The sequence below is a fragment of the Lolium perenne genome, chromosome 1, assembly GCF_019359855.2.
Source record: "Lolium perenne isolate Kyuss_39 chromosome 1, Kyuss_2.0, whole genome shotgun sequence".
NCBI classification, from domain to species: domain Eukaryota; kingdom Viridiplantae; phylum Streptophyta; class Magnoliopsida; order Poales; family Poaceae; genus Lolium; species Lolium perenne.
The window spans coordinates 228,005,886-228,030,652 of NC_067244.2; the positions used below are offsets into that span (position 1 = coordinate 228,005,886).

Below are 24,767 nucleotides of genomic sequence, written 5' to 3' on the forward strand. Positions count from 1 at the left end.
CGAGTCGTTCTTCTGGAGTTTATTTGCAGATTTACCTCATTGTAAAGTAGGAGGCTGTGCTGATCTTATGTAATAGAGTCAATGTTGTAATTCCATAGACATGCCTTGGACCCGCATATGTTTCTGTTGTACCACTCTGAGCGATATAATACTAGTGGAACGGTGTTTCATTGGTGTTATATCAGACTTGCATACTACACCATGTAGTGGTATGCCGAGTCACCACACTGATATATCAAAATAGCGCCCAAAATATCAGTACTGAGAGGAAGTCTTTGTTCTTGCCCTAGTGGTAGTGATCTGAACTTGTCACTTTTGCTGTTCATCAGGTAGTAGTTGGAAAAACAGAAACTATCGCGCTGCCCGAACAGGCAAGACAACAACGGTTCAGCTCAAATCTCACGGCACCTCAGCGCGTGGCATGAAAGAAAAACACACATATATACATCATACTACCTCAGGTCTCCTTTAGTTGACGCGGGAATTGAGCTAGCCGCGTGCATGTATTGAACTGGCCCGCGTCGATTAAAAGGGTCTGAAGGGAGTAGAACCGAAAGACATAGAACCTCGACAGAAAAATGAAAAATGGGGGAAGAAAACTGGAAGCGAGCGGCTCCACCGAATCCAACAGAAAATTCGGCTGTTGACAAAATGAAAAAACGAACCAGGTAAAAAATAGCAAAAGTGTGAAGAAAAGCTGTACTTTCCTTGATTCGAGTAACGTCTTTTTCTCTGGAAGCGATCAGACCGGACCCGTTAGCGTAGCACGCACGGAAGCGCGCAGACACCGGGCTGACTGGGCCGTGTCGGGCCGGGCCGGGCTGGCCCTGGAGCCCGAAGAACCTCTCCGGGACTCCTCACTTCCTCCGCCAATATAACGCGCCACCCTCGCGGGAGAGCAGCCACCGTACGGAGGCAGGAAGTTGCTTGCTAGGGCTTGCTTGGAGCAGCTAGCAGTTCCCACCGCGCGCCGTCGCCTTCCTCCCCACCGCCGCCGCCGCCGCCGCCGCAGCCGCACCCATGGCGAGGGGCAAGTTCAAGGGCAAGCCCACCGGGGAGCGCACCTTCTCGTCCGAGGAGGAGCTCGGTACGTACGCAATGCTCGCTCCCTATCTCCCTGTGCTGTTGGTGGGTGATCTGTTCGACGCCGATGCGGTCTTCCTAGGCCTAGCGATTAGCGCTGATGTGTTGGCTTGGCTGCGTGAGGAAGCTGCTTGATCGACGCGGCCGTTCCCGCCGTAGGTGTGCTGTAGGTTGGCGATTTGCTCGATGACGACGATGTGGTCTTCGTAGGTCCAGCGATTAGCGCCATCGGGGTTGCTGGAAGCTGGTTGATTCTTGATTGGGTCCTCGTTCGAATCCAGGGCAAAAAGTTGGCACCAAAATCTCGTCCTTTTGGGTGCTCAAATTGGACGATCTAGTCTACTTGATTTCTTGTTGGATCCTCGGTCCCTGACCCTTTTGTAGGGGTTGCTTGCTGGATGTTTTCCGGAATCAACAGGGGAGCCATGAGCTCGATTGGTGCTGATGGACTGTGATTGGTTTGGTCATCTGCAGTTTTCCTGCTTTGTTTCCAAGTGCCACCTTAGTTTAGTACTTGCTGAGGACTCTTCCATGTTCCATCCAGGGTTCCAGAATCAGTGTGCAATGTGGGTCTATTTATCTAGCTATGTATATGTTCTTGTGGTGTGGCTGTAGGAAACCTAATCTACTTACTAACCTCCTTAGTTCTTAACTTCTTATTGCCCTGATGCGTTTTATCTTTATCCTGGAAGTTGGTTCTGTGCAATGCCAGTAGTTAATTGGTTCTGTGCAATGCCAGTAGTAGATGAGAACTGTCAACACTTGAGAATTAGACATCAAGGTGGAAATTTGGACGTTATGCTAACACTGTATAGCTGCGCAAGACTTACTGTAGGACAATTACATGTTGCTGCGCAGTTTATATTTCCTCTTTCAGTATTTTGAGCCTATTAAATTGGCCATTCCCTTCCAATCTTCTCATGGTTTTCATGTGGAACTGAATGCAGCGGCTGGTACTTCAGCAGGACGTCCAAAGAGCTTTAAGAAGGTTTGCAAAATCTCCTTTTCAACTTATTACTATCTCTTTGAATTCAATTTAGTGGGACAATCTCATTTGCTTGTTTTGGCTCTGGACTATGAAATTGTAAACCAAACAGAAGCAAGTTGAGAAGGAGGTTTATGAAAGAAGGGAGGAACCAATAGATGAGGAAGATGAGGAAGAGGTTGAGAAGACTGTAAGATATTCCCCAACTGAAAACTCAAATCAACTCTGCACCCTTCTGTCCTTCAGCGTATACGGTTTTTATTTACTTACATTGCTATCTGCCTCTGTTTTCTACTATTAGGAGAAACACAAAGGCACTGCAGGTCTTATCGAGATTGACAATCCAAACCTGGTGAAGCCAAAGGGTATTAAAGCCAAGGATGTTGATGTAAGTCTCAGTTTTTATGTGTGTTTTCTGCTTATCGCCAATATAAAATGTATTGCCATCATAGAAGGTGATGAGCTGGTCGCAGAAGTTTAGCATTCTAGAAAGAAGATTCGCGCATAACTGGATGGGAACCAATTTGAATTTCAGTTTTCAATTGGATATCTGGCAATTCAAGTGTGGAAGATTGCAGTCTTTATTAGTTATGCTAAAATGTATCTGCTCTAAGTACTTAACCTATTAGCTTTGCCTTTTAAAACGTATATTATGCCCACCGCAGGTAAATTCTTATTCATATTCTGCACACTCCTCTTATAATTTGATAAGAGATATCTGTACTTTGGTTACATTCTGAAACATTTAGTAGTTTATTTATACGGGCAATCTAACTTATTGGCACTGACACAGGTTGATAGGACGGCTGGTCTGTCCAGGCGTGAAAGGTCTGTGCATGCTTCTTTACGTACCATTGATTCTGCTACATATTTATCTCATTCAAGTGTGCAATTATATTGTTCATAGAATTGGTATAAGTTCTGGAATGAAAAGGAAACCCAATGTGAGCTGATGATAGGGCTATAGGTTTGTTGGACAGTTGTCGTTATTTTTGACACTTTTGTAGGACTTGCTGATTGCCCTTTTGTTATTATGTTGTAATGTAAGGAGCTGTCTAACAAAAAAATGTTCTAAACGATAAATAGTCCTGTCCAGAAATTAGTATGAACATGAAAGTCATATGAACCTAAAGTTTACACATGTGGCCAATGCACAACTGTCATTTTCAGTGATTTATTATGATCTTTTCCTCTTTCAGAGAGGAGATTGAGAAACAGAGATCTATATTGCACTACAAGAGGCTTCAGGAGGAAGGAAAGACAGATCAGGCCAGGAAAGACTTAGGTGAGGGTTTACACCTTGTATGTTTTGTTCTGTGCTTGTACCTTATACATCGTAGATAACGATGACATTTTGCATTATATTCATGTTTATACACCACATCAAACATTATAACTAGAAGAAATGGCCTACCACGCTGCAATTTTGAGTCCAGTGCAAGTCCATATGTATGGTAGCAGCACGTTAAGGATGTTGCTCCATTTGATGTCATGCTATACTCTTTGTGCCACCTTAATCCAAATACAAACTAATCTGTTCCCTTTGATTCTTGTTCATCTATGTGCAACAGAATCATAGTTTTATTACTAGTGGTGTTTACCAACTTTGCTCTTCTACCCATCCGTTTGTTATTGATTGTACTGGTACCGTGATTACTATTTTGCATCTTTGTTCAGTATTGGAGAGTTGTTTTTTGACTACTGGCTTAGCTGTCATGATTTTCACACCTATCCCTTTTTCTCAATTGCAGACCGCCTTTCTTTGATCCGGCAAGAGAGAGCAGAAGCTGCAAAGAAGCGCGAAGAGGAAAAAGCTGGTGCGTACACCTCTTTGCTACTGCTAATAACATGTTTGGCTTTTTTGGACATTTTCTTACTGAAAGCCTGAAACCTGTTAGAGCCAAAATAAGTGCCTGCAGTACTCACCTTGTTTACTCTGCTTTGCTGTTGGCAGCCAAAGAAGAGAGGAAGGCTGAAGCACGCAAGTGACCTACCCAAGCTAAATGAACCAGATATAACGTTGGCTTCCTGTTTACTGCCTTAATTTATCGTACTGTAGGAGTAGCATCTGGTATGCACTCTAAGTCTGTGACTATGCAGCAACTATGTAACTGCTTGTGCTGGCTTCCTTTAGATGTTGAATTCTGAACTTGGAGGAGAATATTCCTTTGCTGCTATCGGTATTTGCGCTCCTATATTGTTAAGTCTGGGCATGAGAAATTTCCCACGAAGGGAAACATACATGGCGTCTCTGCAATTCTGAATAGATAGGCTGAGTTGCGATGGAATGTCGGTAGCAAGTAATTTCATAGATAACTACTAAACGATTTAGCGATGAATGCAAGCTACACAGCCAGCATTTCATAACGCTCTTCGTCCCGAATCATCGAGTGTTCATCGATGAAGAAGATGCCTTGCTGGGCATCAATATTTCGCACAGGCCTGATGAGGGAAAAGACTGATCTTCCTGTACGGAAGGGATGGAAAAGGGCGGCGCCAAGATAGAGTGGAAGGGGAGGCGGGACTGATCTGCAAGAAGAAGGCCGATGTCTCCACTGCTGTGGGAGTCGACGCCCGTGTATCTACTATATGATAGATCTAGCGAGCGCCTGCATGCTCGTTAGAGGTTTTGAGCACACCACCTAAAATAGCAAATTTGTTATCCCTATCTGATTGGTACGGATAAAAAAGGAAAGAAATTCAATGCAGTCCAGCTTACGTGCATTAATTTCATTGCAACTTTAAATAAAAAACCATAACTTCTAAACCGGACGTCAAAACTATGATTCGTTTTCATTTTTGGAAATTTCACGATGAGCATTTCAAAACTAGACCGTATTTGCATATGTTTCAACTATTTTTTTAAGTAGCAACTTTGATGCACGACAAAATAACTTTGATGCACGATGAAGCAATTTTGATACCCGGCGAAGCAAGTTTGATGGGCGATAAAAAAACTAGGTTGACAACAATGATCGGCAAATGTGTAGTTAGCGCAACTTCACAATAACTGGTTAAAACAACTACGACACGTCTAGATATCGCCTCTGCTCTCGGTGGGCATAGAGAGCGCACCCCCAAACATGTTATGCCTAATGGGGCGAAGCAACTTTGCTGCATATTGTAAATCTACATTCACAACAAAAATTGCATCGCTGCTGGACACTAAAGTTGCTCAGCCATCCATCAAAATTTATTTGGTAACCGTCAGAAATCAAATTTGCTTTATCGAGTATCAAAGTTGCTCTACAGGACACTAAAATTGCTCGGTCGGGAGCCAAAGTTGCTCTGCAGGGTTTGAAAACTGCATCGCCGGGCACCAAAGTTTCTTCATCACACATTGAAGTTGCTCCGATGGACACTAAAATGGTTGTCGGGCACCAAAGTTGTGCCTTTGTGTACCAACAAGTGTACATGTTCGTTACACACCAAGTTGCTTTGTGGCACACCAAAATTGTTTTGCTGCACAACAAAGTTGCTCTGTCGCGTATCAAAGTTGCTTGTTAAAATATTTCGTTAAAACATATGAAAATATGGTCTAATTTCGAAGCTCTCGTCGTGATGATTTTAGAAGTGAAAATGAATTATAATTTCGTCGCACGGTTTAAAAATTACAGTTAAAAAAAAAACAGCTAATATCAGCTAGCCTACCATTTTTTTGACAGCTGAGACGTAATAACTATCGCCTAGTGCGTGTGCCCTGGACGCCCATCTGGCACGCCTCCGCCGGTAAGATTTCAGGCTACTATATTTACAGAAAAAATGGACAGCTTGCCAGCACGTACGTGTCCGAAACTGAATCCATAACTAACAAGTAACTGTTAGCAATAATCTTGCCTAGTCTAGTTAGAGTCAGTTTGGTTAGTATTTGTTTTGACAAGTTCCAATCGTGAGTCATAGTTGGCTTGCATGTCATACTCCTTTGTGTACGAGTCCTACATGAATTAGCTACGTATAGGTTCTACGGGTTTGAGTCATGTACGTGTCCGTGTTTTAGTCAGCTTGGGTTAGACATAGAGTGATTAGCTTGTTTAGGAAGGTTTGGCTTCAGTCTAGCTAGAGTTCATGTACGTGTGGTTTAGTTTTCTTATAGTCGGTTGTTCTGGTCTTGGCTGTATGTGTATATATATACACGTGAGGCTGCTGCTTGTAACAACACGGTGAGCTGAGAAAATAGAAATAAAGAAAAAGATTTGGAGGGTGCGACACGCACCCTTGGCGATAAATTTTATCTCCGCGTTTGTTCATCTAGTTTGATGTGATTGATCTGTGGGCGAATTCTAACAATTGGTATCAGAGCGAGGTTCAAGATTTGAAGCCACGCTTGCCCCGGGGAGGTGACCCGTACTAGCGCCTCGGGGTGGGCGATCGTTGTTCAGCGGAACGACAAGGAGGAGACGGCGGAGAGTTGTCATCGCAAGGTGGTGGAGCTGCGGATGATCGTTGACGGGAGAGGTGGTGCCGAGGTGCGGTACCGGGAGTCTCGTCAAGATCGTCTTCGGAGGAGTCGGATGAGTCAAAGAGTCAAGTGTGTGCACGTGTACACGTGCGGTCGTCGTCGAGTCTGTGGGTCGTCGTTGTGTCCAAGTGCTTGTCTCTGTGAGGATCTGTTGCAGTTGAAGCGTGTGGAGGTTGAGGGACTGTCCGGTGAGGGATATCACCATGGGCGAAGACGCAACAAGAGGATAGCGGGTAGCTGTCAGCGTGCCTCAACCAAGTGGTCTATGTGTCTCGACGAGAGGATCAAGGTCAAGTATGAAGGGGGCGGTAAACCAGTGAAGGGGAGTCTCTTTAATGAGGACCTGTCTCTACATGAGGCTGGAGTGGATGGTGTAGTCCACGAGGTAGTCGGCATGTATTGCGCTAGGGTGGACGGTGTGTTCCACGGTTGCTAGCGTGGCTGGGTAGTCCGGATCATGTTTGAATTGTTCCGTAAATTCTCCAAGTCAAAATTGGAGAGAGCCAATTAAACTTGTCGTGGAGCGAGACCTAGCTAGACAAGACACAGATATGCAAAGGAGTCACCAAGAGTCAAGATTAGGGAGAGATTGTTAGCAATAATCTTGCCTAGTCTAGTTAGAGTCAGTTTGGTTAGTATTTGTTTTGACAAGTTCCAATCGTGAGTCATAGTTGGCTTGCATGTCATACTCCTTTGTGTACGAGTCCTACATGAATTAGCTACGTATAGGTTCTACGGGTTTGAGTCATGTACGTGTCCGTGTTTTAGTCAGCTTGGGTTAGACGTAGAGTGATTAGCTTGTTTAGGAAGGTTTGGCTTCAGTCTAGCTAGAGTTCATGTACGTGTGGTTTAGTTTTCTTATAGTCGGTTGTTCTGGTCTTGGCTGTATGTGTATATATATATACACGTGAGGCTGCTGCTTGTAACAACACGGTGAGCTGAGAAAATAGAAATAAAGAAAAAGATTTAGAGGGTGCGTGCACCCTTAGCGATAAATTTTGTCTCCGCATTTGTTCATCTAGTTTGATGTGATTGATCTGTGGGCGAATTCTAACAGTAACAAGTCGGAGTGAAACCGGAACAAACTCTAACCCACTGCCCACCCATGATCCACCCGGCCTTATATTGTTCCAGGCAAAGCACCGCGCAGCTGCACACCTAACAAGCCAATGGATCAGCTACCCGGCGACGTGCTGGCGGACGTCCTCGGCCGTCTGGCGCCACGCAACCTCGCCGCCTGCCGTTCCATCTGCAAGGCATGGTGCGCCGTCATCGACGGCCATCGCCTGCTGCGGAAGGACCTCCTGCCGTTCACCGTGGCTGGCATCTACGTCGTCTACGACAACATTTGGGCCAAGCACTCCCCGCCGACCTTCTTCTCGCGCCCCTCCGCCGGGGCCAGGATCCAGGGGAACCTCCGCTACCTGGACAAAATCCGCCCGGGCATCGGCTGGTCGCACATCGGGGTTCACTGCAACGGCCTCATCCTCCTCAGCGAGGGCGTCGTCAACCCGGCCACGCGGCAGTGGGCGATCCTGCCGCCGTACCCCGACCGGACGCGGGTCAAGGGCTTTGGCCAGTTCGCCTTCCTCGCCTTCGACCCCACGGTCTCGCCGGACTTTGAGGTCTTCTTCATGCACTGCGTCATCCACCGGTACGGCGGCGAGAACACCAACTTATACCCTGCGAGCCCCGGCATGGAGTGGCCGCCGTCGCCCTTCGTCATGAGCGCCTTCTCGTCCAAGACGTGGCGGTGGGAGGAGAGGTCCTTTGCCAGGGAAGGGATGGCCGTGCGGTCCGTCGCGGACGTGGAGCCATTTTTGCAAAACGTCTACGGCCATGAGTCCGTGTATTGGCGGGGACGGCTCTACGTGGATCAAATTTACTTTGTTATCAGGTCTGTCTTGTTCACTCATAAATTGTTTTTCCTAGCAAGATCCTTCAAGACGAATAGGGTTTGCCATAATCTTGTAACAATTTTTTTTATTTTTTTGCAGATTAAGCTTAGAGGATAATAAGTACCGGGTAATCCACCTCCCGCCGATCAATACAGCATACTCACAGATTGATCCATATCTTGGGAAGTCCGAGAAAGGAGTGTACTATGGGTTCGAGCATGGCGGATGCGAGCTTCAGATTTGGTTTCTCAATGAATCAACTCATGATCCTGAGTGGACATTGAAGCATGAGATCGACCTCAGGCCCACACTAGCAAGCTTTCCTTGGAAAAATGGTGATGGATCTTGGTCCGTACAACATGATGTCAACCACAAAGCGAGAGAGAAAGGGGAGCCAGAATGGGATTCAGACAACGAGGATGGCACTGTTGCTACTGCTGCTGCAACTGAAGTTAATGTTCTAAAAGAGTTTGATGACTGTATTTACATACTTGAATTTCATCCTTACAAGGAGATTGTCTTTTTGTACACATGGTCGAAAAGAGTAATGGCCTATCATCTTAACAGCTCCAAGCTTGAGGAACTCGGCTGTTTGCCCTCGGGTGAGGATGATGAGATGCGGTCGTCTTGTATATACACGCCTTGCTGGATGGAGAGCTGCTTGAGAACAAATGGCTTGGAAACCAATATTAACCACTAGCGTGTATTATTTCTAACAAGTTATCAGCCCGTTTATGGTGGACTCGTTTACATCTTTGGCGTTTTAAAACTAGATGTGTTAAAGGATTATGAAAGAAGACTGTCTGGCTCTTTTGTTTCACCTAAAACAGCTCCTTTGAAAATAGCAGATTAAGTTTCATATAAAAGTATTTGAACAAGTAAAATTCGCGAGGGACAATTTTGAAAGAACACAAGATATATATAGATGATAAATGTCCAAAGGCCACACATAAAAAAACGACTCCGCTGGGGATCGAACCCAGAATCTCTGGTTTCGTAGACCAGCGCCTTATCCATTGGGCCACGGAGTCCCCGTTGTGTAAATTTAAACTTTAGTTTAACTGAAAACAAATAGACTTACATTTTAGAATCACCTTCACTCTGGAAATGGATCAGGGGTGCATAATAATACGAGTCGTCGATTTGCAGAGAGTTTTGTACACCATGTGCTGCGATTATTTGGCAATCAGATCTGACAACCGAACGGAGAACCAACAGAGCTTCCTCTTGTCACAATCGATGCCATGGCCGCGGAAGGGCTACGTTAAGGTGGATTTGACCAAGCATTACCAAAATTGTATGTTTTACCGAACCCAGAAAGATGGTCCTACTGAAAAAGAAATAATCCAAAATAGAAATAAGTTTTTTCTAATATAATTGTTTATTTATCTTTTATATTATTCCAAAATTCACCTGAAAACCGGCCACGTTGGTCTGGACACAAGATTTTTCCATTTCTCGAACAAGTTGTATATCGTGCCATAGAAGAAGGCCACATAAGCAATGACGGATGCCACGGAAGACAAAGTCGCAGCGAGACGAAACCGGAGTTAGGAAGCAATTCTACCTTTCATCACGCCTCAACCTCGTCATTCATTCTTCGAACCATGGCGTTCTTGATGGTTCGTTGTTGAAGACCATATCGTTTCTATGACGCCACAGGGCCGAGGATAGCAACACATAAGAGCTACCCACATGCCATATTCACGCCCACTTAGGATGTGTGGGTGCGCCCACTTAGGATGTGTGGGTGTGAATGGACTCAACCCAGGCTCTTAGAGTGATGTAGGAGGAGTGCAACTAGTTTTCTACACCCAATCTATGGAAGAAGATTACCCATATCTCTCACGAGAAGACACACAACAAGAGGGTATGATGCATGGACTCATCCACCTAAACATAGAGTGGGCAAGTATCCAGCCGCGACATACCGCGTTTTTGATGGTTTGTTGTTGAAGACCATGTTGTTTCTATGACGCCAAAGTACTTAGGCTACCAACGCACAAGTTGTCCACATGTCATGTTCGCCCCCACTTAGGGTGTGTGGGTGTGAACAAGCCAGACTCCTAAACCGATGTCGAGGGAGTGCAACTAGTTTTTTAGATCCCGTCTTTGGAATGTGACCCATATCTCTCGATAAAAGACACACACCGAGACGAGATGTTGCTTGGACTCATCCACTTGAACGTAGAGTGGGAAAGCATTAGGCCACGCCAGATCGCGGCATCGTAACCAGTCTACTGTTCAACATCTATTGTGTGCCATGAACCGCATGAAGAATTTGCATGGTGCGAGGGCACGAGAGCTGCACGCGACATGGACTGGGAAGAAAGCTTTGTAAGCTAAGTTGGTGGCAAGATTTTTTTCTCGGTAGCTCTCTTTTACCGGAGGGGACCAAAATATCCGGTTTCATTAAATACCGGAATTCTTGGTGTTTTACCGTTCAAGCTTATTTAAATGAATTTTGAATTTCAAAGTTTTAAACTACAAGCAAATGAAAGGGCTACACGCTGTTATTGCATCACAAAACTAATATTTTTAGCCGCTAAGAGAGATAATACTAATAAAAATGTGAAGTTGTGAGTTTTTGATCCCTCTCATGGAGACCGAAATATCGGGTTTTCGTAAAATATCGGAATTCTTCGTGTTTTACCATCCGAGCTTATTCAAACGAATTTTGAATTCCAAAATTTTCAACTACAAAGTAAATGAAAGCACTGCACCCCATGTCCCCATTCATGCATCGTACAATTATTTTTTCTAGCTATTAAAAGAGATAATACTGAGAAAAAAATGTGACTTTCTGAGTTTTTGATCCCGCAACCCTGCATGTCACCGAAAGAGGCTTGCCATCCTGCCATGGCCTAACTTGAAATTCAAATTGTTTCGAACTTTTTTTTGGCCGGTACCACCTTTCTCGGAAGGGAACACAATTTTCGGCTTCCGGCGGAATACCATTTTCTTTTTTGCCAAGAATGATACCCCTAGTTCGTGATGAACCTGCCACCACATTCCCACATAGACCTGAAACTATCCTCCCGAACCATGTCCAACTGCACTGTTGCAACCCCGTTGGATAGAACAAAATGTACCATAGTGATAAATGGCTTGTGGTAGCCAAACATTCATAACAACATTGCTTTTCAATACTTCTATTTCTTTTTTTTTGAGAGAAATACTTCTATTTCTATTTCTATACTGTGAAGCAAAGTTCGCAAGCTATCTTTGTTTTAAACTAATTCACAAGTAGAAAACAAATTTTAAGATTAATGAAAACCATTTTAGCTCTTGCACTTCACCTAAACAAGTCCTTTAGAAAGCGCGGAAACTTATGTATATAAAATTTGGAGCGAGTAAAATATATTTCATTGAGAACAAATTTCGGGAACAAGTGAAATATTATATTTAGACAGTGTTCACAAGTGTTGCCCTTTAAACAAGTTTACAAGTAAAAACTAAAATTTAAGCTTTGTGATGACCCCTTTAGATCTTGTACTTCACCTAAAAAAAGCTATTTGTAAAAACAACAGAAATTGTTTTCAGATTATAATCTTCAGGACAAGTAAAGGTTTTTCGCCTATATAGAAGATGAACAATTTGAAGAGTTCGAAGGAGTAGATGGAGGTGTGTTCAAAAGGGAGACGACAAAAACGACTCCGCTGGGGATCGAACCCAGAATCTCTGGTTTCGTAGACCAGCGCCTTATCCATTGGGCCACGGAGTCCTGCTGAATAATCACAAACGGTAACTTACATGGACTGAGATTAGGGCAGTGAAAAATTCGCATCGAACTCTAAACATCAGAATGAACCAACAGAGTGCTTCAATTTTCTGAAGATTGGTACTGGCACCTAACAGCCTTTCCTCTTGGCATAATCGATAGCACCATGGCCGCGGCAGCGCCACGTCAAGGTGGATTTGACCAAGCATTACTGAAAATCGAACGTTTTTGTAACCAAGGCACGTTGCCCTGGACACAAGATAGCACCAGTTCCCAGACTGAAGGCGATTCCACTTGATCATTTCTCCTCTTTTCTTTTCAGAACATAACATTTTGAGCCGACATGGTCGAGTATAATCGGGACTTTCTGCTCCCTTTCTCTTCTCTCGAGTCTCCTCCATGATCGTACCATGATTACCTCGTGCTTTAGCTCGACTCCATGAGTGGGTGATCAGCCCCACTTTGCGTTCAGCTCACTTATCTCCTTAGAAAAACATCGCCGTCTTCCTTGGCTCCACCGTCGTCATATCTCTTTCCCTTCCCCACCGAATTAAATCCCCCTTGTCGACGACGACGAGTGCTGTCTACTACAGCTAAATGCGCTGAGATTTAGTTCTCATGAGAAGTTGTCTTGATTCAGAAGAGAAATCACCCAAGCTAAGCTACTAGTAGCAAACTCTGTTTAGTACGTATGATTGTCCACACGATTGACAGGTCGATCAGCATCCAGTTCGTACGCGTGATAACAATTCAGACAAGGAGAATCGAGAGGGAGCCACATGGAATGCGACGCGTTCGTCACATTTGGACAGGAAATCTACACATGTTCTATACAGGCACCGATTTTCCGGTGATGAGACATCGACACGGACGTCGCAACTACCACCACCCCAAGAACAGCAGCTACAAGCGAACCAACGAAAAGAAGAACAAAAAAAAAAGTAGTCCATCATCTAGGCCTCTCAGGCGAATCGATCAGCTGCCCGGCGGCCGGGTTGTCGGCGGAGGAGGGCCGGCGGCCGTCGTCGAAGTTCTTGGCGTAGCTGTCGGCGTCGTAGCCGAATGTGATCATGGGCGCCGCCCTGGCCCTGGGGCTGCAGATGCAGCTCTTGCTCTCCCGCACCAGCCGCATGAGCAGCCGCCTCCACGCCCGCCGGCGAACGTCGCGGCCGCCGTCGCGAGACAGGAGGTGGAAGCGCGCGGGGCTCCGGCGCGCGGCCGGAAGCCACGCCGGGGAGGCCATGCAGCCGGAGAAGTAGGACGACTGGGACGGCGTGGACGGCTTGCTGTCCATGTCCATGTTGGCTGGGAAGAGCTGCAGAGCAGAGAGAGGCGCTGGAGCTGAGCCGCTGAGGCAAGTGTGTGTCTGAATGTGGGTGAAGGACTGACGGGTCGTGGTTATATATGCAGGCTTCAGAGAGATATGGATTAGGAGATATGCCGGGCACCGCTGATTTTTTTTCCTGAATACTCTGTTATTTAAGTTTTCATCAGTCTGGCAGCACGGCTTAGCTTGGAGTTGATAGAAATCCAATCAAAGCTGGGATGATTTGTCGAAAAAAGCACTCTCTCAGTCCATAAAAGGATGTCAAAAAATTATTCAAATTCGAATGTATCTATACACTAGAGAGTGTCTAGATACATTTAAACTGAGACAAACTTACGATGTCCTCTTATGGATAAAGGTAGTATCATCCTTGAGTTTGGCTCGAATTCATGCGTGGCCGAACTATTTTGGTAAGAATGCAATTTTTTCATACATACCAAATGACAAATTCTAAAATTTGGCCAAATTCATTGAAATGTATCCTCTTTGAGTTTGGCTCAAATTCATGTGTCGCCCAACTATCTGACCAGAATACATTTTTTGTAACTACTAAAATAGCTATTTTTGAACTTTGGTCAAATTCATCGAAATTGAGAACCTCTTCAGTTTAGGAGAAACTCAGCCAAGTACTCATATATGTTTTTCTAAGAAAAAAGTTGTCAATGTTAGTTTTTTACTAGTATCTATTTTGGATTTAAAGGAGACCACTTGTTTACTTCCCTTCCTTGCTGGAAAGCTGGTCACCACATCATTAGCTGCAATCATGGAAAGATTATAAAACCTCAAATACACCATTAGTGAGAGGACCACCTCAACCGTACTAGCATTGAGCTGCATACCCCGTACTACACATACTACAGCTAAAACACTTGACGTGCACCTGTAGCAAGTAGCCAAGTCCTACTACCAGCACCAACTATACCCACTAAAGTTTGTTCTTCATTACTCAAAATCAATTGGACCCAAGTACTTGTTCAAAAAAAAAAAAAATTGGACCCAAGTACACAAACCCTATAATACCCAAGAGAGTAGAAAAAAAAAATACAACTCATCTACAAATGGTGAAAGTAATTATCCACAAGGGATGTATCAGTGTTCATTCAGTCATACTATGAATGAAATAAAACAAGAAAATAACAGTTTCACCATTTACCACACTAACATACGCTAAACAAATCAGTCGAGGCTTGAGCTGTTTTGACACACGAGTCTACTTCACGTACTGACGGAAATAAATGGGCGATCTATGTCAGTGGCACGATATCGGATGGATCAACGGTGGTTGCACCCAACTGGAGAATGAGGATCGCACGGAATTTATGTTCTAGGGACGCAGCAGGTTGCTAAATATATACATGACCTGTCAGGATGTTGAGTGTCGACACGTACGCCTTGTGCGCCTTATCTCGGTGGCTGCAACTGGCCGTAAATCCCTACTTACTTAGGCTATGTTCGGTGTCCCGCAAATCTATCGGGTTTTGAAGTGTATTGAGAGGTATTAGATTCTGTTCAAGTTAAAATCTTCCCTGATAGGCTGATACTCTTCAAAATACTCCAGTTCACATGCGAAGTGGATTAACCGAACAAGGTTTTAATTATTTTTTAAACAACACACAAATCATATTTTACAAAAATACTTTATAGGCACGATTGATCACCCGCTCCTTTTTTGGGGCTCTCTTGCGCATGTTCCTGGGAGCATGGCCAAGGACTTCAGCTTAACAATTCATCTTAAGGGGGTGATACTAACTAATAGCAGTTGCCATAATAACCAATGCATCACATGCTAACCCAAAAAACTATAGCTCGTGATGCATCAAAAATTTATCATCAGAGAGGTTAGTATATATACCACACCCCAAAATATTACAGTCCAAGCACCAATTTTTTATCAGTTCCTAGCTAGTGGAATGCATATTAGAGAAGCTTCCGAAATGCATAGGACCGCAACCAATCACGACCACCATCAGACACAGCTACAAAGCGGTACCACTAAGAGTTTTGATTGCGCAGCCATGTTCAAAGCCAGGTCCTCCTCTCTGCTCCTATCATCTCAGCATAGTTGCTAACATGGACTTTGTGGTGCGCAAGGTAGTTGATAGCAACCACAAGTTTGTGGCGAGTGAAGATAATCTTGTTAAGTACAAACATTGGTTCGAAGATCATCTTCATATGCTGATAGTTCGTTATGGGTGTGTTCAACAAATCTTGTGCTTTCGGGGAATGCTCATATTGGGAAGACATTGTGTTAGTTGAGCTCACCAAATGGGAATGAACAAGTAAAACAATAAAGCAGTGACATGCAAGCTAACCATGAGGTATGCCTTCAACTTGTCCTTGTCCATCATCACGTCTGTGCTCTCCTGGCAAAACGTGACTCCTTGGAATATTCCTAATCTTGCACACGAGCGCCCTACCTCCGTCTCCACTTCCTCAGGTGGTTGTTCACCCGTGGAGGGATAACTATAAGGCATGTGAAGTTAGGAAAATCATTGCAAATACTCTTGAGGTGGTGTTTTTTGAAGGCTCGGGAACAGTCTACCCGCTCCTGACTTACTCACAAACCCTGTTGAGGTCGAACTCTAACAGACGTCCTTCCCACACCATAGGTGGTTTGGGGTGATACAAAGGTAGATCAGCCCTTGCGTTTTCAGGCACCATCCAAGACATAGAAGGCTTGCACATCATATCGGGAGAATGCGGGATGACCTACACAAGACAAATGAATAATGGTATGCATGGCTGTCGGTTGCACATTTTGTGAAATAAACCACCATGAAATAACCTTGCACAAGGGACAGAGGTTCTTACAATCAGGGAAGTAGGATTTAGATCAGAGGCCGGTGAGCTATACGGAGAAGCAGGCAGGGCAACCGCGATTGTGCTCGAAGGAGAAGAAGGAAGAACCAGAGTGGTCGTGCTCGACGATGTAGATGTCATGGAGACCTACAAAAGATTAAACACGTCACACATGAAAAATAGTTGCTTAGAACCTACGCCGGTCAATCACTACCAAATTCGTTCTATGACAAGCATGAAATAGGGTTTCATACAAATTAAATCTACCCCATCTAGGGTTAGATCTACACACATGTAGCATTATTACAGATCTAATCTACCACGTCTAGGGTTAGGGCTTTCTAACAAACACTGGCAGAGGATTCAACAGAACAGAGGTCAGGGACGATGGAGAAGGCACGCCAACGACCACCACCGCCGAGCTCCTCGTCATAGCCGGTGAAGAAGCTCATGTCATCGCCTTGGATCTTGAAAGAGGGAAGAGCTTGAATGGGGGGAAATGGTGGATTTGGAAAACTGCGGTGAGAGTAGAGCTAAATATGGGGGTGAATTTAGGCGGACGGTGACCGAAATTCTCCTGCTGCATTTTCAGTGCACCACGAGAGGTTGCGCCATCTCCATCATTTGCAGCCGCACAAATGCGGCGTTGTCGAAATAGCACCCGGCAAGGGTGTCTCGCCGTTCCCCGGAGCTTGGCCCTGAGATTTTTTGTGGGGTGCCCTGGCACTAAGTGGACGTGGGATGGACAACCAATCAGACCGTTTTTTATTATCCCCGTAGCCTTTTTCGAGCTGCCGCGGGTTACCAATGAAGGCCAATACATATACGTCCACTAGCAGATGAGAAGTTCAGTGTCATCAGAAACTAAATAGAGAGGTTTAACATGTCCGCACCTCGGCCAAGGCCCAACAGCAAAGTATGGCGCCCATAGATTTGAATGACGTGTCACCGGATTTGGTGATAGGCATGTAAGAGGTTGCTAATCGATTATTTCATGAGTGCTTAGAGTGGCAACTCATGTTTTTTGAATATTCACTCGTTGGTTTTGATGACATGATAAACAAGAGTGCTATAACAAACACACGTTGTATGTATGTGTGCCATACCCGTACATGCTCGTGAAAACGGGCATTTTCAACTTGAGCTCAAATCACTAGTGCGACGCACATTATACATTGGACCGATAGTGGTGCCGGTGACTTCAGCCCAAACTCACTGTAGGATTTCATGCGGCGCTACTACCTCAGGTGGTATCCCTAACAAACAAGGCAAGGGACTCATGCCGAGACAGAAGAATCATCAGCCATGGTAATTTTGAGCATATGCAGAGATCCAGTCTGCATTTCTCAGCTACAACGCGAATTGACAATGCAGCCATGGTAGACAGACCCTGTCCATGGTAGACAAACCCTGTTTTATAGACAATCACATATTTCAGATGTGTCCCAGTCCCAAATAACATCTTCTGAACAATCATCATTTTCCTAGTTTGTTCTTATGACAGGCTCTGAGTTCGAAAGGCCGTTAACCAAACGTTGTCTAGCTTTTTTGATAAATGAAATATATTAATTAAAAAGATACCAATTACGTCTAGCCTCTGCAATAACACAAACGACATTACTTGTGACAAACGCAACAAACGTTGTCTAGCTAGTTGGCCTCAACGGTGGGGACGATCTCTGCACTAATGTGTTCCTCAGAAAAACTCAGCATTGCTTGCGAGGAGCTTCACAGTGTTGCCTTTTAAATTCAAAGGCTAGGAGAATGGTCTGCATGTGCGGCAATTCAAGCGTTGCAGGATCAGTCCAGTAAACACTTGTGGCTTTTCAAAAACATACATAACACTGTAATGTTAAGTACGTTTACAAGTTTTTTGCAATGTGTGCAGCAGCTAACTAAAGGTTTTTTCGATGATAAATCCTCATTTTTTGGCAGCAAGAACAATAGTAGATGCTAGAGAGATATGAGGTGGAACACCCCAGAGTACAAAGGTTCACACACCTAAATTCTGACTATAAGAGAGGAAACAATACGTAGATCATCTTGGAGTAATTTCTTTAAAAATGGTTTAGCAATGATAAGTCTTAAAGAATGAAAACTCCCAGAAAGAACCGCTGGCTTGGCTTTGATATACTCCGTTGCATAATACAAGATGTTATTACGACCATATATAGTAATAGCATTATATATTGCAGCTAAGTTGATGTGGCAAGCACGAGATCCCACATACAAAGTATATATCATTGTCGACTATTCATCATCTACATTTCCCTAGACTGGCAATTATTATAAAAAACATGAAGAAAGGTCTGGAACTAAAACTCTAACTCGCGAGCTAAACGAGTAGCTCGCAACTCGGATTGGCTCGACTCGAACTTGGCATAAAATGAGCCAAGTCGAGTTTCAATTTCAGTCGATAAACGAGTTTGATCTAAACAAGCCAAGTTTATAGAGTATTTGCTTAGCTTGTTTAACTCGGTAAAGATAGAGGCAACAATGCCCTTGTGGTGACCCGGCATACCACTGCATGGTGTAGTATGCAAGTCTGATATAACACCAATGAAACACCGTTCCACTAGTATTATATCGCTCAGAGTGGTACAACAGAAACATATGCGGGTCCAAGGCATGTCTATAGAATTACATACAGACTCTGTTACATAAGATCAGCATAGCCTCCTACTTTACAATGAGGTAAATCTGCAATAAACTCCAGAAGAACGACTCGTAGTCTAATCCTATCACGAACTCTATTTGTAGAGTATTTGACTAGCTATAGGGGCTATGAATAGATTCTAACTAAATATGAGCTAGGTTTAGGAAGTTAGTTCCCTTCTATGGCTAAACTAGGTTTTCTCCTTGTTGGATGTGGTGTCTGACTCCTCTGACAGGGTCCTGTTTCTTCATGTAGTTGTGTTATCACCAGATTTTAACCAAATCAGAGGTGGGCCGTGATTGAGATGGGCTTAGCAAATATACGTAGAAAATATTCATGAATCGGCCTTGTATAAAATATTCATGATATGGCTTCCCAAGCAGAGTACAAGGCCGATTCATGAATATTTTCTACGTATATTTGCTAAGCCCATCTCAATCACGGCCCACCTCTGATTTGGTTAAAATCTGGTGATAACACAACTACATGAAGAAACAGGACCCTGTCAGAGGAGTCAGACACCACATCCAACAAGGAGAAAACCTAGTTTAGCCATAGAAGGGAACTAACTTCCTAAACCTAGCTCCTATCGTCAGCAGATCCAAATGGCGATAGAACAAGGCCGTCTAATTTTCAGCCAGTACGCCATGAAAGTTGACACGCACCCCTTCCCTGCCGTTAACATGGTGGAGTGCACTTACCCTGGGAGGTGCCAGCCAGGTTTCTCGATCAGCATCAACATGGTAGGACCTGTGTACCACCCTGGTAAGGACAAAGGCGAGAGCAGCCGCTCTCGTGGCAAACAAAAAGAGGAGGCCGTTCCACGTGACCGGCCCCAACGTAGTGACAAGCGCTACATCACAGAGGAGCAAGTGAGGAACGTACGATACCAGCGACCTCTCTCCGAGTACATTCTCAACAAATATGAGCGTCAGTACGACCAGCGCCGTCGATACGACAGCGACGACGAAAAAGATCGTCGGTCTAGCGTGGATCACAGGAAATATCGTCGGTACGATCAAGACGACGAAAGGTATGAACGCCGTGCCAAGGAAAAGTCAAGAGAGCAGGACGATGTGGACAGACACTGGGATTGTCCTTTCTTCAAGCATTGCTGGGATTCAGGGATGAGCCGATTGCCTACAATCGGCAACTGCCCAGAGTGTAGACAGAAAAAGAGGGACGCAGGAGATGTGTCAGTGTTCAAGCGTCTAGGGCCTCTCCCATCTCGGAGCAAGCAAGCTGAGTCCTCTCGGGTGGAAGATCTCGAGGAGTTAGAAGATGACGATGAAGAGGAAGATAGATACCACCGGCCAAGGTGGTGCCCTGATGGACTCAGCCATTCTCAAAAGTGTAGGGTTCAGCGACTACGTAGCGTAGAGGAAGCCGAGAGACGATACCTACACGCGTTAAGGAAGGCGCGGCCTGATTTGGCCGCGAAAATTCAGCAAACTCTGGATGAGGAGGGTCGTCCACAGAAGAAAGAGTGGCGCCCCAAACAAAAGAAAGCCGATGATACGACATCGGCTGGCACGAACATGGTGTTCATTCTTCCATCGGAGTTTTGTGCTCCAGGAATAGAAGAGGCACCTATAGCTCAGCTCGACTGCGGCCCACGGCCAGTGATCTTTGAGAAACCACGAGAAAGGAGCTACAGGCATCTGAAAGCCCTATACTTAAGAGGTTATATCAACGGGCAGCCTGTCAATAAGATGCTGGTCGACACGGGAGCGGCAGTCAATATAATACCATACTCCATGCTATGTCGCTTGGGACGCTCTAGTGCAGACCTGATCAAAACCAACGTCACTCTGAACGACTTCAACGGCCAAGCATCAGAAACACAAGGCGTTCTGAACGTGGATTTAACTGTAGGCCGAAAGACCGTCCCTACGTCATTCTTCATCGTCGACAGCAAAAGCACTTACGCTGTCCTGCTAGGGAGAGATTGGATCCACGCTAACTGCTGCATTCCATCCACGATGCACCAATGCTTGATACAGTGGGACGGAGATGAAGTTGAGGTCGTCCATGCAGATGATTCAGCCGAAATCTCAACAGCTGGCATGAACATTTGGGAAGCGGGAGGCCAAGAGCCGCTCTCCGGAATCAATCTGGACGGCTGCGAGTTCATCGACGTGACAAAAAACGGAGTGAGGCTGGTCTTATCCACCGGCCTGACAGTATAGCAAGAGTAAAGGCAACGGACATACGTGGCAATGCCGATCCCTGCGATCGGCCCCAAAAAATAAAAAGTGGTGATCTCATCTCAAGCATGTCACGTAGTCACAGTAAAGCACGAACAAGATGTAAACCTTCCTTGAGCAATGCAATGAAAATGGGGGCCGATTCCAGCAATCGGCCCATACTATCCTCGCCATACGTTTTGCCTGTGTTTAACATCGATCTGGCAGGTGACGGAAAGCTAGGGTATGGGTTTACATCGGCTGATGAGCTAGAAGAGGTTGACATTGGTCCTGGGGATAAGCCACGACCAACTTTTATCAGCAAAAAGCTAGATCCACATCTCAGGAGCCAAATGATAGCTCTGTTAAAAGAATACCCGGATGGCTTTGCATTGGATTACACAGAGATGCCTGGGTAGACAAGAGCATCATGGTGACGCTAGAAGAAATCAAGGGAGTGTTGGATGCCGGGTTCATCAAGCCATACGGGCAGGATGACTGGAAAGCCGATATCTTCAATTACTTGGAAGATTCGGCTCGGGGGGCACATAACCCATGAACAATGAAAAATCGGGGGCCGATGCACAAAAAATCGGCCACCTTGAGAAAATATGCGAGACAATAGTATATAGGTACAGCCGATGCACAGACATCGACTTCAGAATAAAAAAGCCGATGCATAGCCATCGACTCTAGAGGTACAAGTTCAATGAAGCATTTATCAGTTACATGGAAAGGCTCTACTGAAGGAATACGTTGAGGGCATGAAGGGCATCAGCGCGTATACGATCCACCTCGGCAATCTCAGCCTTGTCATCCTCGTCTTTGCCCGTCACCAGCTAACTGTCCAGAGCACGAATTTCAGCCAGATCAGCCTTCAGTTCAGCTGTGAGGCCTTTTGCTTCCTCTCGAGAGCGGGAAATAAGAGCTTCCTTATCTTGGATGAGCTGCTTGGTCACCCTGACCCTCTCTTCAAGGTCCTCCAGGTCCTTACGTAGGGTCTCGAGTTCGGCACCGCTGACAGAGGTGTCAGTTTTGGCGTCCAAGGCAGCCTTTTTCTCATTGAGCCGTTGACACTTGGCTGCAATATCGGCTTTCAACGGTAGCTGGGCGTGGCGAAGGTCAATTCTCTGATGAGCCAACTGCACCCTTGACCTGAAGGCCGACAGGGTCACAGCTGGCCAGAGTTTCACCTGCAGTGTCACCGGGAGATGGGGCTGAATGTCTTCAAGAATCCCCTTTACTTCCTCGGAGTTTTCAACCAATGTCTCAACTGGGGAGGAGAGCAAAGCCTTGAGACGCTGGAGTTGACCATGGGTCGTGCTAGGTCTTGGCTCTTCACCTGCCCTGGAAGTAGCTGGTTCGATGGACTCAGGGTCGAACGTCAGCAAGCTTGAGAGGTCATAACCCTGACAGACAAACACGAACAGCGTCAGTATGCAGCAAAAGGAAAAGGTAGAACCAAGGGAATGAGGTATACCTCTCCTAAGACCGGAGGGGCAGCCGATGTTGTGGTGATCGACTTTTCTGTGGGCTTGGTTAGGTTGGCCACCTTGTCAGCCACGCTCTTTGAAGGTGCTAAATCCAGGGTGGCGGATGGCATCGGTATCTCTTCAACGTCCCCACTAGAGGTGCCATCAGTCTACAAAGGAAATGGTTAGCCGATCCGAGTAGCGATGGGATAGTATGAAATATGAACCGGGGGAGATGATTACATCTGAAACCTCCTGGCTTGGTGAAGAAGCTCGCGGTTCTTTGCGAGCCCTCTTGACACATCGACTCTTCGTGCGTAGCCCTGCTCTGATCGGAGCTTGAAAAGCAGTAGGTTCGGGAGCTGACCTTTTCTTGGAAGCCGACGTTGGCAAGTTTGTCTGGCTCTGTGTGGTGGTTCTCCCTGAATTACCTGAGCTCGAGTCCCTTCGACTGGACTGGGTCTCCTCGCTGGAGTTCTCCTCGGTGGAGGTCTGTAAAAGGAACACAAGCATGTTGCAGAAGCCTACAAGGACAAATGAAATTAGTCAAGGCATAGATCAGCTTACGTGCAAGCTTTCTTGAGCGGGAATGGGGGCTTGGCGCGTCAGGGTCTTCCTGGCCGCTACTTTCCTCACTGCTTTCCTCGCCTGGATTGAGGCTCGGGGGGCAGTTGTCCCTGAGGATGCTTTGCTCTTGGGAGCCGATTTCGATGAAATCGGCTGGCTCTGCATCATAACCTTCTTCAGGGGTGGTGAGCTCTTGCAGAAGAGAACCACTGGAGCTGGTGGAAGGAATTTGAAGGAGGAGCCGTCAGCCTGCACAGGTTCTGGACCATCTTGTTGCTGCGAGGAAATAGAGCTAGGTTACAGACAATCATTGTGAGCCACTACAAGAAAATTGTAAGTGGTGGTACCTGTTCTGCAGGAATGTCGTATTCAGCATCAAGTTGCTTCAGCAACGGCCCTAGAGCTCTCTTGAAGGCGTGGGTCTTCCACATTGACCACCAAGTCTCAAACCCATCGGTAGTGGTGGTGAAGCGAAGGTTGTGAGGGATTGGAATGGCTAGAGCATCAAAGAAGGAATAGCACCTCTGGCCTGTAAGGATATCAGGCAGCTCAGCTCTGCTTTCTGTCAAGTGGTGTAGGAAGAAGTGTGGAGCCACTTGCCCAAGACCAAACTGCCGGGCCACTACCACCGGTTGATAAGATTCATAACCGGGTTTGATGATCCTGTTGGAGGTACTCATGCCAACTAGGAGGAAGCAAGGACGGATCATGATGGAGTACAAGTGCCGAAAAGTCTTTGGGGTCATCGGCAAAACTGTCCAACCTGAAGGAAACTGGATTCTCAAAATTTTCAGCTTCAGTGTAAGGAAAGAACAGGGGACTGTCTAGGCCTTGGAAGAAAATTCTGAACCACTCTGACGCTTCCTTAGGGATCAGCCTGCTACCTGGAAGGCTATATAAAGCTTGGCCGTAGCTGGTGCATCGGATCTGCTTCCCATTAGCATATGGGAAGGTGCAAGTGGCCAGAGGTGGGGAGTTTGGGACCTGGTTTCGGAAGTACAGTTGAGCCCATAACTGAATAAACCACCAGGGGCCTCCTGTTTTAACTGTCTTTTGGGAAAACAGTTTGACAGACATCAGTTGGAGAGATCGATAGACCTCTCCAAGGAATATTTTGCCGATGCCAAGCTGGGTGCCTTTGGCAAGTTCATAGGCCAGGGAAAGGTAACTCTTGGTTGGGGCGAGTGATGGGCCACAGAATATGAAGTGTTCTAACCAGAAGTTCAGGAAGGCTGTGTGCTCTTTCTCTGTCACAGGCCCTTTGGTTTTCATGTAACGCCTAAGGTAGGCACCCAGTGGTACACTCTGTTTTGGAGGAGAGGGTGAAAGGAACCTTTGGCAGCATAAAAGCAGAGGGGCTTGGGGATGCAATATCTAGACCTGTGATCATGGCCACGTCCAGCAAAGTTGGTGTCATGGGACCATGGCCAAACATGAAGCAATTCAGTGCATCAGACCAGAAGTAGCCGATGGTTTTCAGAAGGTTTTCGTGTTTCTCAAGGGGAGACAATGACAATGACAAGGCATCGGCTATCCCTATAGTTTCCCATGTGGCATGGTGAGTTTTGGATACTCTACTGTACCATGCCACCCAACCCTCAGGAGGATTAGGCC

General features: G+C 45.7%; 2 protein-coding genes, 1 long non-coding RNA gene and 2 other non-coding genes across 5 annotated transcripts; 1 reads left to right on the plus strand and 4 right to left on the minus strand.

Moving 5' to 3' along the window:
• Positions 1-891: 891 nt before the first annotated feature.
• On the plus strand, positions 892-4,245 carry LOC127327073 (uncharacterized). The gene is made up of 8 exons (XM_051353860.2): positions 892-1,087; positions 2,031-2,071; positions 2,181-2,258; positions 2,370-2,456; positions 2,862-2,896; positions 3,268-3,353; positions 3,820-3,885; positions 4,023-4,245. Exons 1-8 carry the CDS (start codon positions 1,021-1,023, stop codon positions 4,055-4,057), a joined length of 495 nt encoding a protein of 164 aa, XP_051209820.1. The 5' UTR covers positions 892-1,020; the 3' UTR covers positions 4,058-4,245.
• Positions 4,246-9,383: 5,138 nt separating this feature from the next.
• Positions 9,384-9,456, minus strand: TRNAR-ACG (transfer RNA arginine (anticodon ACG)). The gene has a single exon. It is a non-coding gene; the product is annotated as a tRNA-Arg (tRNA).
• A 2,620-nt stretch (positions 9,457-12,076) lies between these two features.
• Positions 12,077-12,149, minus strand: TRNAR-ACG (transfer RNA arginine (anticodon ACG)). Its single transcript has one exon. It is a non-coding gene; the product is annotated as a tRNA-Arg (tRNA).
• Positions 12,150-12,910: 761 nt separating this feature from the next.
• LOC127327062 (uncharacterized) lies at positions 12,911-13,707 on the minus strand. The gene has a single exon (XM_051353850.2). It carries the CDS (start codon positions 13,444-13,446, stop codon positions 13,096-13,098), a length of 351 nt encoding a protein of 116 aa, XP_051209810.1. The 5' UTR covers positions 13,447-13,707; the 3' UTR covers positions 12,911-13,095.
• Positions 13,708-15,282: 1,575 nt separating this feature from the next.
• Positions 15,283-16,886, minus strand: LOC127327056 (uncharacterized). The gene is made up of 3 exons (XR_011750378.1): positions 16,285-16,886; positions 16,031-16,182; positions 15,283-15,936 (listed from the first exon to the last, which is right to left on the minus strand). It is a non-coding gene; the product is annotated as an uncharacterized lncRNA (long non-coding RNA).
• Between the last annotated feature and the right edge of the window lie 7,881 nt (positions 16,887-24,767).